The sequence below is a fragment of the Sander lucioperca genome, chromosome 3 (assembly GCF_008315115.2).
Source record: "Sander lucioperca isolate FBNREF2018 chromosome 3, SLUC_FBN_1.2, whole genome shotgun sequence".
Taxonomy (NCBI): Eukaryota; Metazoa; Chordata; class Actinopteri; order Perciformes; family Percidae; genus Sander; species Sander lucioperca.
Genome location: NC_050175.1, coordinates 24,164,379 through 24,179,204, shown reverse-complemented (window position 1 = coordinate 24,179,204; position 14,826 = coordinate 24,164,379). Strand labels below are relative to the sequence as shown.

The 14,826-nt window shown below is 40.8% G+C and overlaps 1 protein-coding gene across 12 annotated transcripts in view; it reads right to left on the bottom strand.

Moving 5' to 3' along the window:
• Positions 1–14,826, bottom strand: part of sox6 (SRY-box transcription factor 6) — a 137,030-nt gene that overhangs the window by 87,492 nt on the left and 34,712 nt on the right. For 11 of the 12 annotated variants that reach the window (XM_035999563.1, XM_035999566.1, XM_031324215.2 and 8 more), the window contains one exon: positions 101–341. In XM_035999563.1, the coding sequence (XP_035855456.1) occupies positions 101–341 (241 nt within the window). Of the gene's footprint in view, positions 1–100; positions 343–9,909; positions 10,145–14,826 lie in introns of those variants that run through there. The other variant, XM_031324218.2, reaches the window with a different exon arrangement.

Below are 14,826 nucleotides of genomic sequence, written 5' to 3'. Positions count from 1 at the left end.
CCACTATTCAAAGTTTATTTTATTCCATTCTTACCACAGAGGCATCAAATAAGATTTGAAAAAGGTTTATGCATGTATGTAGTATGTTGACATATCTCACCATGCGCTGTTGGGCTGACACCAAGCTGTCCCAATCGCTCTCTGCCGGCACGCTGCTGAGTGGCTGCATTTCATCAGGATGGACTTTTCCATGGAGCAGGCTGTGCAGGGGCAGTTGTGGTGTGCCATGGGCCTCGGCACTCTCCTCTTTCTCCCAAGACAAGTGTTCCTGACTCATGGCATCATCCCCATCGACCACAGAGGCAAAAGGAGACGAGGCTTGCTTGGAAGACATGACTCTGCTGTGGAGCAGGAAAAGGAGAATTGAGTCAAGATCTTATATCTATCTATCTGACGAGGTCCATCAACAATACATGAAAAGGAATGCTGTTTCCTAGAAAAAATTTAACGTATGACTGGCAGTGGCATACAAGTGATTGTGCATTGCTGTAACTGGGATTATAAGTGGTGCACCTGAGCAGGTAATGCTGCATGGAAGGAATGGTCCACCTGACTTTCCCCTGTAGCTGTTCTAGCCTGTGGAGGTTGGAGCAGTCAGTGGGGTCTCTAATCATTTGTTTAATGCAGATGGATGGCTTGATAGGGGCTGGAACTGTGCCTGCTTGGCCCAAACTCTAAGACAGTTACTCAGACAGTAGGTCAGCCAGGCTGTGGGACTACCATCCAGATAAATAGTAAAACATCTCACGAATAAGTTAACTCCTGGTACACAGATATGGAAAGCAAGGTTGCTTTTTTCTGAGATATTTATTTAAATTTCTAAGTTGATTTGATTTTGTCCTTCAAGCATCTTGCGCAAGTTTATTTTACTCCGAAGCAATCAAATACAAAAAAAAAACCAGCCTTTTCTTCTTTTGTTTCCACTCGTCAAATTAGGAAATTAACATTTTGGTGTAACAGTGTTCCCTCGGGCCAACAAATCCTACTTAAGCAGCTTAAAAATCAAAAACTAACAGTGGAGGACTAAATTCACAAATCTGTCACATGCTTTCATGAATATTACAGTGAAGAGTGTACTTGACATATCAGGTGCAAAGAAAACTAATGTTAATTCTAATTTATTTTTTTCCCCCTTTTACAACCCAACTCTTTTTGATGCGGACCATTTCCGCTTTTTCTCACAATTAATGAGGCCACACTCATGCTGTGTGCTACAATGAATGAAATTAACTGTGCCAAGCAAATCTAATTATGCATTTGGTATTAAATTAAAAAGGGAATAATATGGCCTTACTAGTGATTTGTGTGGAGAGAAGTAGCGGGAGCATATTTAACTCCTAATCCGCTTTTCCCTGAACTGTTGTTCTATTTATTTTTCTCAACTAAAGGACCACCACTACATTGACCATTACAACTAGGATGTGACTATAGGGCTCAATCTTCTTACTTGAGTGTATGTGTATGTCTTGTGTGTGTGCTTGAGAGGAAGAAGAAAGACAAATTGGGGGTGTGAAGGGATGGGTCTGTATTTGAATGTGACAAAATGCTCAGGGTACTTCCTGTACTACATTTGATCACTGATCACCATCTGCCCCATTCTCCTGCTCTATCCACAGGGGTCAGTGTGACAGCACTTTAGTTCCCTCAGTTTGCCTTGGGGGGGGGGGGCTCTCCTCAAGGTTGAGGTAGGCTGTGGTGCGATGGTGTCCTTGTGCTTACTGCTGAGAGTCAGCACTGACAGATAGGAAAATATATGTTCCATTTAAGAGGCTTATATGAACAAGGTCTTTGGGTCAAATAGTTCTTGGTTTTACTCAAGGAAGTCTAGGAGGTGTATTGTCCATGTGCACACGCTGTGTGTCTATGGATAAACTGAAGACATTTTTTAAAAGCCAATCAATCATGTAGCAATGTAAACACATATACATACATATATATACACAATATAAAACATGTTCACTACAACAAAATTAAATGCTGTTATAAGGTCACAAAATGTACCACATGGTTTAATTTTGTTGTAGTGAACATGTTTTATATTTGTCATTTTAAAGGCCCTTGTAGGGCATTGGAAATTAGCGGTAGCTATAAATGCTGTGATACATTGCATTGGATAATTTTGCAATTCTCTATGTATACTGTATTTGTTCCTAGCAAATAAACAACAACACAATATTATAGGCAAGGTTATTTGTATAGCACCTTTCAAAAACAAAATGGAATTCAAAGCGCTTAAAAGGCATAAAGCAACTTCGTAGTAGGTAGCACAGTGAATTTGAAGACTGTGTCACCATGTTTTGTTAACCTTCGAAACAGTAGGCAGACCAACCCCAGAAGGAGAAGGTCTGAAGGGAATTAATGCTGAAGCAGACCAGACATAAATTCTGTACTGAATTATCATTCAGAAAATACCACTGGTATAAAACAGTCACAATGCATTACAGTACCACACTCTCATTCACACACACACACACACACACACACACACACACACACACACACACACACACACACACACACACACACACACACACACAGGGCAGTAAAGGGGGACCTAAACAATGGTAGCAAGTTAATCTCATGTGTCTTAGCAGCTGTACAAACAAACGCAGTAAGTCAGGTAGATGACAGAGCAGGAGTGTGAGACCCATGCCTGATTGCTTGTCTGTCTGCCTGTATGTCTTTTAGCCTCTGTGCCTGGATGTGTTGTCAACTGTGTCTTTAATGGGACTCAGTCCCCAATCAAATCAGCCATTAAATTATTTCCTGTAATTATATCAACTAGACAGTTAAATCAAAATTGGTTACTGTTAATTGAAAATCAAAAGTCAGAGAAAAGTTCAGAGCATGCGTGTAGAGGGGACAGTAGTGGGTTGGAAGGGGAGGCGTGCGTTTGTTTGTGTGTGTGTGTATATGTGTCTGTATGTGCGTGTGGTGAGGGTTGATCGGGCACGTAGATTCTGATGTATTTTTTATTCATGCTCCCAAAAAGCCCAAGCCTCGAGAGCAACAAGCAACTCATCCTCAATGGAGTGTGAGAGTGAAACAAAGCACTGCTTTTGTATTACACAGTAAATCAAGTGGTATTATTTTACCACTAAAATATTCAGTCTCTCAGGCACTTTTACTTTGGTCTCCAGCCATCAGTCAAACTGCTGAGGCGTGAGCAAGAGAAGGGGATAGAGAGAGAAAAGGAGAGAGGGAGCGATGGAGACTCCATCCTCCTGTAACATGTGTCTACAGCAATCTTGTTAAAGAATGCAACAGATCTGCGGCAGGCTCCATAACAGTATTTGTCAGCAGGAGTTAATAATTTATTAGCAGTGCTGGGAGGGCTGCGCTCAGGCAGCATAAGAGTGCAGAGAACCCCCTCTGCCCCACCCCCACCTCCGACAAGCCCCATACAATACTACCTCATATCATTGAAAGGGAAAAGGAGAAGTGCGGCAGTAATTCTCTGAAAATATCTGAGGGCAACCATACAGTATTTTATTCCTCATATTTGCTGCGGGGATCACACAGTGCTGAGATCTAAAGGGGTTGTGTGTGCAATAGATCAGCACCGACACAACAAAGACATTTGATGATTAGCAAAATACGGAGAATTCGGCTCAATGTGGGTACTACCGATGCATGTAAAATTTGATCACATTTTCTTATAGAACTGCACTGTTTACAGCCTTGGCATCTGTGCTTGCAAAATGAAATCAGCAAAACAGCCCTGTTTGTACAACTACAGTGTATTCTGGTGCTGTTGAAATAACTTTACCAACATTAATAATTGAATTAATTTCTCCGGAAAATATGCTTTAACGTACTCAACAGTGAAAATATGGTGAACTGAAGAGGCAGCTCATAAATCCTTGACAAGCCGCCCTCCCTCATGCTTGATTACACAATAACAACAGACAACTAACAAACCAGAGTAATCAATAAGAGCATGAAATGCTGCCTTCCTGCCTACTCTCTGAAAGACAAAGCCCCACTGACTTTGAAGACTCATGGCAGAGGCGAGGGAGGGTCAGTTAGAAAAGAAAACTGACCTATATATAGCTGACAATATTGCGCACATTTGAAGGATTAGGACTTAAGTTCTCCAGCAGCAGGCTCATATGGCCTGGAATGCCCTGAGTCATGAATTGTTCCCTGCGATAATGTTTCATCATCGTGAAAAACAACCTCTGCTTAATTGGCGAGTATTAGAGGAGTGTTGTGCACTGCTCATCTAAGGGGTCTTGTGACTGAGGGGCCATGTGTCCTCGGGTATCCCATTTCTCCTTTCATCATAAAAGGGTCTGACTGACTTTCACCCGCTGTATCTGCTCTATCGCACTGTTTACTTTTTATAGACAATGGTGATAAGTAAGTCCACACCATCTCCCCAACCCACCCCCTTGTGTGTCTCACTGAGGTCTTGCACCTTCATGTTTTGATAACAGCGGGAGAATACACTTTTTTTCCTTCACATGTTATCAGCAGACAAAAGGAGAGAAAATCAAAGAAATTATTAAACACAAAAAGAGATGAGAAAGGGATGGGAGAGCAGGCGATGACAGATAAAGGGCTTTAACTTTCCTTTCCTCTGAACTCAATGCAGAGTATGCATGTACATATGCACAGATAACGATTATGCAAAAAGAGAAACACAATTATAAGAAATACAAAATATGTTTATTCATTTAAGTAAAGGCATATTTAAGGGTTTGTCACTGTATTGTGCTGTAGGAGCTATTAAATTAAGCACTTATTGTTAAAAAATAAAATAAAAACTCAAATGTGAGATTTTTAAATGAATTTCCAAACAAAGACAATAACCTTGAAATAAATTGTATAATCAGTAGTTACTGTATCTCTTAAAGTGAAGTAGCTAAAGAAAATAGGTGGAGGGCTTTAAACCACGTGTGTGTGTATGTGTGTGCGAGAGAGAAAGTCAGAGTGAGAGAGAAAATCATCTGTGTGTTTCCCTTCAGGGGTTCCTCCTGTTCTAACAGGTATCGTGGCAGGGTTCCTCTGGGTTCTTCACCTGCCATAATGAGATATTACTACCTGACAGCTCCCAGCTGGAGGAGCATTGACACGGAATCCACCGTTTAGCACAATTAAATTATCACCCTCCATTGTGATTGTGCCATGCTATGCAGCAGCCAGGTTTTTGGATACATAATCAACTTGTAACATAGGCTGTATACTGCACACAGTTAGCTTCTTTTTACACACACACACACACACACACACACACACACACACACACACACACACACACACACACACACACACACACACACACACACACACACACACACACACAGCACATACATACATGTTTGTCTTTGTATTATTCCTACATATTTAAAAACATGTAAATCAGAAAAAGAGATTGCCTTTTTTTACAAGTCACTTTGTGTCAGCGATACACAAATTAATTCAAATCTCTTAAACTTCAGCAGACAAAGTAATTACAGATAATGATATTTAAATATAGTAAACGGTTGGGAAAATACAGATTTTCCAACAACCCACTGTACAGGGACTGGAGAGTTGTCTAAATGAATTTGTTTAAATTGTTCCTCCATTATTGTTGACCTTTCCTTGCAAAAAGTCAACTCAATTACGGTAGCACTTCATCCTCACTTCACACTCTCTCCTGATGCCTTCTCTATTAGAAACTGCCACAGTTACCACAGCTAAAATCCACACTCAAATGATAGCCACCCAGAGCAAATTAAGCAAGCCACCTGAAGTGCACACTTTACATATTGAGCAGAGCATTGATAATTACTTTGCAGGGTAAATTATTTGCAATAATATGCTGCTAGAGGAACTGCCTTGTATCCAACTTTAAACACTTGTGCAGCTGCCATGACAGCATGGTTGCTGTCCTTGCCCCCCACCCAAGGCAAAGGCAGATGCAGGTGTGAGAGTGCTTAAGTGTCCCTGTCTGTCTACTCAGGAAGGGTCGATGAGCACTCACACATTCCCTGGTTGCTCCCTCCTCCTCTACCTCCGTCTTCTTTGGTCCCCTGTGCCTTTGGCCCTTTTCCTGATCCCAGGATACAAGCTCAGAGCTGGATGGCATAACAGCCTCTCAGTTCCCCAGGACACACACACACACAAGTCCACTCATGCGTATGCTTTGACAAATGAAGGATGGCCATCCAAAAAAAAAAAAATTCACTGCTGGCCTTTTTTTTCCTGGACTCGCATCATTCTTTAACAGAAATGATCCACTAGAAGAGGAGCATACTGGATGTTGTGAGTCAAACCCACACCAGAAGACACTGACAGTAGCAGGACAACAACTACAGCAGTCTCACCACACCAACTGTTTTTTCTAAAAAATACTGAGACTTATTGTTTTGCCTCTCTTTCTTTTACTTTCTCTTTTTCTGTGGGCCTGCTGGGGGATGGAGTTCCCAAAGAGCCTTCTGTTGCTGCTGCTGCTGCTGCTGCTGCTGCACTTAAGCAAACCTCACAGCGAGTCAAGCCATCAACCAACACAACCCTATTTGCTGAGCAACAGTGGAGCTTTGTGGCTTGCCTCATAGTTGACAGTAAGTTATGAGCCCTTTGTGAGCAGGAGAAGGAAAACAGAGATCGGAATTTGGCAGGAACATAATAATACAGAATTCTCCTGTTCATGGAACCTGAAATCTTCATGGAAACAATCGAGCATTGTTGAAGGAAAGAAAAGCAATGGTGACAGATGAAATATAGAGTGGGGCCCCCCCTTTTTCAGGGAGTAGTAAAAGCATGGGCACTGGTGACTGTGAATGGCTTATGAAAGCGGGAGGGGGGTTTATTGTACTGTATGGTGGGGAAACTATGGGCCTCAGTCTTTGGTGTTGCCACCATTAGGTCATCATTGGCAACTTTAGTGCCCAGCAGGGCTGGGATTGGTACAGTACAACTGCCGTCGGTTTGAACATTTGGAGTGTCAGCACACAATAGCCCACTTTCTCCGTCACTATCCGTGTTCCTTTCTTTTTTCCTATGTAGAATGCTTCACAACTCCTGGTCACCAAATAGGCAAATTTAAAATGTCTACGGAAAAGAAAAGCAATTTTGTCCCCCTTTATTCTCATCTCATAAAAAGATTAATGTAGTTAGGGGAACAAATTAGAAAATTACCTTCAACACTGTTGTAATTAAGCTGCTCTATTCTTATTCTACGAGCTGGGAAGACAACAGCTCATTAGCTACATTTGTACCCACCTCTAATTCTTTAGGTTTTTTTCTTCCTTTTCTGCATTTTTTTCTTTTTCTGAATAAATTAATGGTATTCATTGAGCACTCTCACACAAGGGAAGGCACACAAATGTGTCCCCCCTTGTGACAACTGGACTTCTTTTCCCTCTTTGTCTTTGGGCCCTTGTGTGTTTTTTTAAGGACTGTGAGAATAAGGGCTGGGATAGATTTGGGGAGGGGAGAGAGTAGCCACGTTTCATGTGACACGTCAATTGGAAAATCAAAACAGGGGTAGTTAATTTGCTCCACCCAGATGAGGCCATCTAGCATACCCATGATGAATAGGGGTCAGGCAAGCCACACCTCAAAGATTTATGATTAAGGCTTATTATGTTGGGAAACTGACATTGATTGCTGATTTAAACCACTGAAACCAATTAATTTGCCAGTGCTGAATAGAAAGCATGGTCAACAGTGTGTGTCATTCTGACAGGTTGGACAGGAAGAAGCCAAGCAAAAGTGAAGGTCTAAATGAATGGCCGGCACCCAGCCCTGTTTGGAGGTGGTTAAAAGTTACCATGAGTGATTGATGGCTGATACAAAAAAAAGAGAGACTGGATGAAAATGAGATCTGAAGAGCAAAACCAGAAACCCCAGCCAGTGATCTGAGTAATTGACCAAAAAGTTTTGTTCACAGAAGACATGTACAAGCTGCTGTTTTAGCAATGCTAAGATGGTTTCATTCATGGGCCGGCACTGAGAAAACTTGAGTAAATGAATGTGAAACATAGCCCTAATAAAATCAGAGAGCTGACAGACATGGTTGAACAGAAAAATGTGCTGTATTTCCACTCCGGGGAGGTGGGCACTGTAGTGAATTAGATGCTGACTAAAACTCAAAATGCCTCAGCAGTCCACGCTGCTAACCATGTGTCGACCTCAGAGCGATGCATAAAAAGAAGCAGGAGCCTCAAGTGATATACCTACCACAATATATTACCCAAGTAATTTTTGTGCTGTGTTTACAACAAATGCCATATTGCACTCGGTTGCATGTTATTTCTTCCGGTTGTTGGGGGAGTCTTGTGTTTACTAATACCTTTTTCCTCTGTGTTGGTTTCTCCTTTATTCTTTTGCTAGCTCGCTCAGAGGACACATGCATCATGACAGTGCTTCAAAATGAAATCATTAACTAAATTGCTTTCTTAAAAAGCCACAAGTGTGCAGCAGGATTTGTGTGTGTGTTTGGCTGTGGGCCATGGGCCTCTGGTTCCCAGGCAGCCTCTGCCCCGGCTCTGTTGTGGTTCCCTGCCACCACACTCATTATGCTCAGCGCAGCACGGCGCAGGGCTGCGGCTCGCCTCGCCTTACTCAGTGGACTAGTAGGAAATAATCTGGTAATCTCAAACTACTCCTCCATTTCAACTGAGGCCCCATTCACACAAAGAGACCCTTTGTCCTGAAACATTTATGACCACCCTTTGAATTTCAATCAGGGAATCAATCAAAAACACATTAAACAAATATGGTTTTATATTTAAAGTTGAAAGCTTAAAAGTGAATTTTCTGAAGAGCTGACCTACAATGTTATACTCCCATGGTATCAAACAACAATTCCTGCAATGCCTTTTAAAAATGCTAACCAAATAAAATATTGGGGACAATATCGGCGTCAAATTTCTATGAACATGAATTTTAAGATGAATAAAAAGTAAATATATTATGTGAAATTACCACACAGATAAATGCACACAGACAAAAACAACTTTCTGGAAACTTTACCAATCTGCCTGAGATAAATTTTAATAAACAAAGCAAACATAATGGAAGGCAAATATGGAGTGAAGGCCAGACAAATATTTGACAAGAAGATAGGGACTGTAACTGTGCTGTATGACAGGGTAACTGAGGACCCCACCCACCTACCCCCCTCACTCACACACACACACACACACACACACACACACAACCCTGACTGTTTATCTGCTCTCCACTGAGCTGAAGGTAGCAGATGTGTCTTTCACAGCCTGTAGAGTGTGTAACCAATCTGCAAACAATAGTTGGACTTGACAAAGGTCGTTGCACTTGCAACACACTCTTTACAGTAAAGGGCAGTCAAATCCCATTGGCCACTTAGGTAAACCATGCCCTTTAGTTTTTATTTTTATTTTACTGACCACAATACAGGCATTTACATTGAACACAAGCGCAGTCCATACATTGTGTATTTTCTGTCAGTGTGTAGACCCATTAGTCAGCCACTATAATGCTATTTGAGCTCCTATGTAAGCCCCTTAACAAAAGTTTAAGTCACCTTTTTGACCTCCTGTTAAGCCAACAGTTGGTGTAAACATGTTCAATCCTATTAACGTAATAATATACATGGGACTGTGTAAAGTGCCACGGTGCCATGTGTTAAAACCCCGCTCTGAGTCTTAATTACAACAGTAAGCCATGACAGTGAAAAAGATCCAGCACCAGCCATGCTCTTAATACTGTCCACTGTGACCACAGGATGTGGCACAACAAAAGATTTTCAAACCAGATTAGTGCCTTTTGTTTTAATATTGTTTAAAGCTGATTTATAGATTAAGTTCAATGGCTATAAACGCATTTAAAAATGGAAAATTACAAAAATGTACTTCTTATGAAATAACCAAATATTGTGAGGAAAATGTATGCCTACATTAACAATGTGGAGAAGATGTTCGCTCTTGACTCCAGGCTTGGTGGTGTCAAGTGTGTGTAGCCAAGGTGAACGGATCCCATCATTATAAAGAAAAGGCCTGAGTTCTTACAAAAAAACTTCTTCAGATGCAAAAAGGGTGGGGGAAAAGCGAAATAAAGAGCACCATTTGGTTTTAGGACCATCGTCAGCAGAACTTACAGCACATGCAATTCTACAGACTTAAATAGACTACCAGGCCAACAGCAATGGCCAATCAGAAGAGAGGTGTTAAGAGGCAGAAGGTGTTTTGCATGAATTAATCAACTAGTTGGGTATGGTCAAAAAGGCCGCAATAGTACCTCAATGAATGCTCTCATGCATACATGTATGCAACTATGCATCAACATATGTAAACTCATAATCTGTATGCTGTTCATATATATACATGTGCAAAATATGTGGCATGATATACCAAGAATATTGTAAAATACTGATAAGAAAAGAAATGCAGACAGAGTGAAAACTCAAATGAGGACAAACATTTAGCAAATACCAAAACATATGCACAATATTGAAAGCACAAAGAAGAGCTTTAGTATCTCTTCTGCTAGGTAAAATGCTGTCCATTACTTAAATCTCCCATTTTTCCTTTTTCTACAAATTTATGTTTTGATATTTGCATTGTTTCTTGGTTTGAAGCATACTGTTGTGTGTTTTTTGTCCTTGTGGGCACATCCGCCAGTCTGCACCTTGAGATCACTTCCACTGTATAAACAATGTGTCACCATATTCCACAAATCAAACATACAAATAGCAACCTCTCTTCATCAATTAAATAGGTCGCAATCAAATTAATCTACATTTTATTTGCTTATTTTATGTCTGTCTGAGATTGTGTTGCGCAGAGTTTGTGCAGTCTATAAACCCTTCTCTCTGGTGTCAGCAGGGCAGCCGTCCAGCATCAGCCTGGCATATCAGCTATAAATGGCAGCTACATCACTACAGCTCAGGCTAAAAATAAAGGTCCCGGTTTCTTCCGTTTCCCTGTATTCTCAATTGTGTGCAAAACCTCAGCTAAGAAACCTTGTAAGAATAGCTTTATGTGGAAATTTTTTTATTGGTTTTGGACCTGTTGAAGAGCAAGTAACAAATCCCCAGTATTTTGACAGAAAAATGCAAAACATTATAGACCCTTTCCTCTTTGCTCGTGAGCCAGGTTTTTAGAAAGTTCTCTAAAAGCTATCAAAAGTTTCAAAATTTCCCACCATCTTCTCATGTGGGTGTGCCTGTGAAGTGCTTCACTCCCCTCTCTTGAAAAGCTCTTAGGGATTGCATCATGGGACGGGGTGTAAAACGATGGTAGCAACATACTGTAACATGAAGGAAATACCTCATGTTGGTTGATTCATAAACACCTTGTGCACTGGCTGGCTGGCCTCTCAGACTGGTCTGTGATGTGCTGGTTGTAATGGTAGACTGACTGTGCTTAGTGCCAAGTCCCTACACTGGCCTGAATGCAGTTTAGCTACACACACACAGACACATACAGACACACAAACACACACACACACACACACACACACACACACACACACAGAGTCATGCAGATTATAGCGTGGCTCTGTTTTAATTGAGTCTCAGTCTTTGTGGTGTCTGTTATCTCTGACTAATAGCATACATTGGCCCTCTCTCATTATCAGAGTGGGTCTTTATCAGAGACCCTTGTTTGATACAGTTAGAGTTGATGCATTATGAACCGCACACCAAGAGTCAGCAGTGATCTGCATATTCAATAACTTCCGTAATTATATGCGCTATTCATCAGATGGGATGTGATTGCAGGGGAAGTGGAATAGAGTGGAATAGAGAGGAGCAGAGAGGTCTGATTCCTGGAGGACTTAAGTCTAATCACAAAACTAACATGATAATTGAAATCTAAATTGAAAGACTTAGCTCTCAGGGAGAGTATGTCAGACGTGGAGTGTATAGGCGTTGTGTGTGAGAGTGAAAGAGTGGCAGGAAAAATATGATTTAGACTGTGCATGTAGTACACAAGCCACTAACAACACACACACATTCTCTCCAAAAAATGTCTCTGTAATCCAGTTATGAGGTTAAACTTGCTGGAAGTGAGAGAGCTTTGAACAGCCTGCTGGGAGGCTGTGTGGAACATTTACAAAAATCATGAAATTTAAACAAAAGTCACTTTATGCTCATATCCAAATATCCTCATATACCTTACCCAATAGTTTACATTTATTGATCACTGATCCTTCTTCTTTTAGTGTCACCCTTTACTAACAAGTAAGGGCAAGTATGAAAAATCCAGGGAAATATATCTATCTTGTTTTCCTCAACACACTCATAGCCTAGTCCGGGAGAGAGTGCGTCAGAGGGCAGTTCAATAATGGCTCAATATTCCACACTGTCACCATCATCCCTCTTTGCTTGAGTAGGACGTGCTACATGGCCTTTGAATTCCTGTTCTCAAGAAGTGACTTACTGTAAGTAATTGCTTAACAACAATTGTGTAAAAAGGGACATGTTCTGCACTGCATTGAATGGTCCTCAGCTTACACGAGAGTGTCTGATCACTTTAGCTGTTCATTTATCCTTTTACCCTGCAATACTTTGCTACATCACAGCAAATGCATATACAGTAAAGTAAAAAAAAAAGGCCAAGTACAGTAGCCTGCCTTTGGTTTTGGTCTTATTTTCCCAAACACCTTCTGTGGAGTTATACATAATCGTATACATTTTTTTCAGATGCATCTAATCAGAGAAAGTATTGTGACGGGGCGTTGCATTGAGGTAAAGCTGTCCTCCATTTCACCTAAAAGGCTGTGCTGTCTTCACACTCATGTTTTACTCATTGTGAATGCAACCCAAAAGAAGGACTGCAGGAAAGAGAAGTGTGCAGAAAAGTCCTCTTCTTGTTTCCTCCCCCTTTCTTTGCCATCCCAACCGGCCGACCACAGGATTCATATTCATCCCTCAATAACGTTTAATTAGTAATGCCAAATTCATTAACCTGTACTGCTGTTATGCTGGCCTCAGCCGTAAATTAGCTTAATGCGAGCAGACATATTGCAGCAGTAATAAGGGACATAAAACTCAAAGAGAAACACATACTGTTCCTCCATAGTCATGGATCATTATAACTCAGCAGTGTTAGAGCAGGAGCATTCCTTTTCAGAGTAGCAGCTCTTAAGCAGCCCTTAACTATAAGCCCATCAAACACTTTTATTTAGAAATGCTTATGAAGTGTTTGAATGCTGGTTGAAATAAAGAGATTATAGAAATGCATTAACAGTATTTTCATCACCTTCTCACCACAAGATTTTTAATGCTTTAACTAAAATTCATTTAGTGTTATTGAGTGTTGAATGATAGTCGAAAAGAAGCTAAAACATAAATGCTGTTATGCAATGGTTAGTGCAAGTCATGAGTGCATTGGTTATACAATATATTAAGGTGTTTTTAAGATTCATGGAAGAGTTCATTTTCCAACTGAGCTGTGGTGCCAGAAGTCAATGCAGAATTGGTTGTATCAGTAAAAAGAGATGCAAGAGACAATTCTAACAGCTTCTGACAGCTCTGTCTAATTGGCCCAACTTTTTGGCATCTTGTTTGTGTTTATTTAATCAGCTGAGGGAAAGTGTACATTTTAGCTGTAGGGCAGCCTACCCAGTTTATCACAAGGAGACATTTTACTAGCAGCCTTTTCTGTCAATCTTGTTTTCTTTTAAAATCTTTAAAAATGAACAAACTTGAGGTTTTGTTTCTCAGGCAGACAAACGGATTCAAGAAACAACCCACTATTGTAAAAACCTGGAACAACCTTCACTGTCCTAGGATTACACGTTGACCTCTCTGCTCCTCTATCCCCCAGTGATCTCGCCTAACATCTCGCACCAAAGAGCCTATTAGGCCTGGATCCCACTTTGTTGTTTAAAAGGGTCTTGTCCATTCAGAACACTCACTTCCTCGCTTTCTGTTTTTTCAAGCATAGGTGGTGAAGGAACACAAGTTCATTGTTCCCTCGCAGATGGAAGTTGGAGTTACCAGGGTAACAGCTCTAATCCTCCTTTTTGTTACCATTTTTTTTCATATTAACAGCCTATGGAGTGCTACCTTTTAAGTCACAGGCAGGAGCGCTAGCTCACTTTTAATTAGCTATGATTCTGTTTGCCAGGAGACAGCATGATGAGCTAATCGAAATTTACGAAATAATGACGTACTGCAAGCAGCTACTTCTTTCTCCTCAGGCCTGCTCCAAGAATAACAATAATGAGGCCATTATCGAGGATTACACTTTAAAACGCTGCTCTGCCACCAAAATAGAGGACGTAATTGTTCTGGTGTTTTCCATACAATCAACAACCCATTGTTGATGACTTGAGAACTAAGGCAGCAAAGAATAGGTGCCATAATGATTGGTCTGTGCTGTCATGAAGATCCTGTACAAAGTGTCCACTGAGGAAGGACCTCGATAGACTACTGATTTGCTTGTAAGGGCTCTGGATGAAGACAACTGTCTGGCATTGTAAAAAAAAAAAAAAAAAAAAAAAGTCTTTTCTGCTTTTTGTCTGTCTTGCCGCTCAAATAGCCCCCAAGCCGCATTAGAGAAGAACCATTCATATGGTGAAAGGCTGGGAATCACACAGACTCATGTGTAGGGGCCACATTTGCTGGCGAGAATAGCCATTTATATAACCTCCTGCCATTTCAGAAAACATATAACTGTTCTCTAGAAGAAGATAATGAAAGGTGTGTTTGTTATCTACAAGAAGACTACAAGGTGTCTGCAAGAATAATGTATTAACATTTGACCAGTGGTTCAATACATATATTTAAAAAGTCAATTTAGTTCACTAGTCATGTATGTCAACTGAGCTTTATTCAACATGTCAAGATGACTCAATTAGATAACGGCATATCTATGCTCCAAAACTCATTGCATTACGAATGCA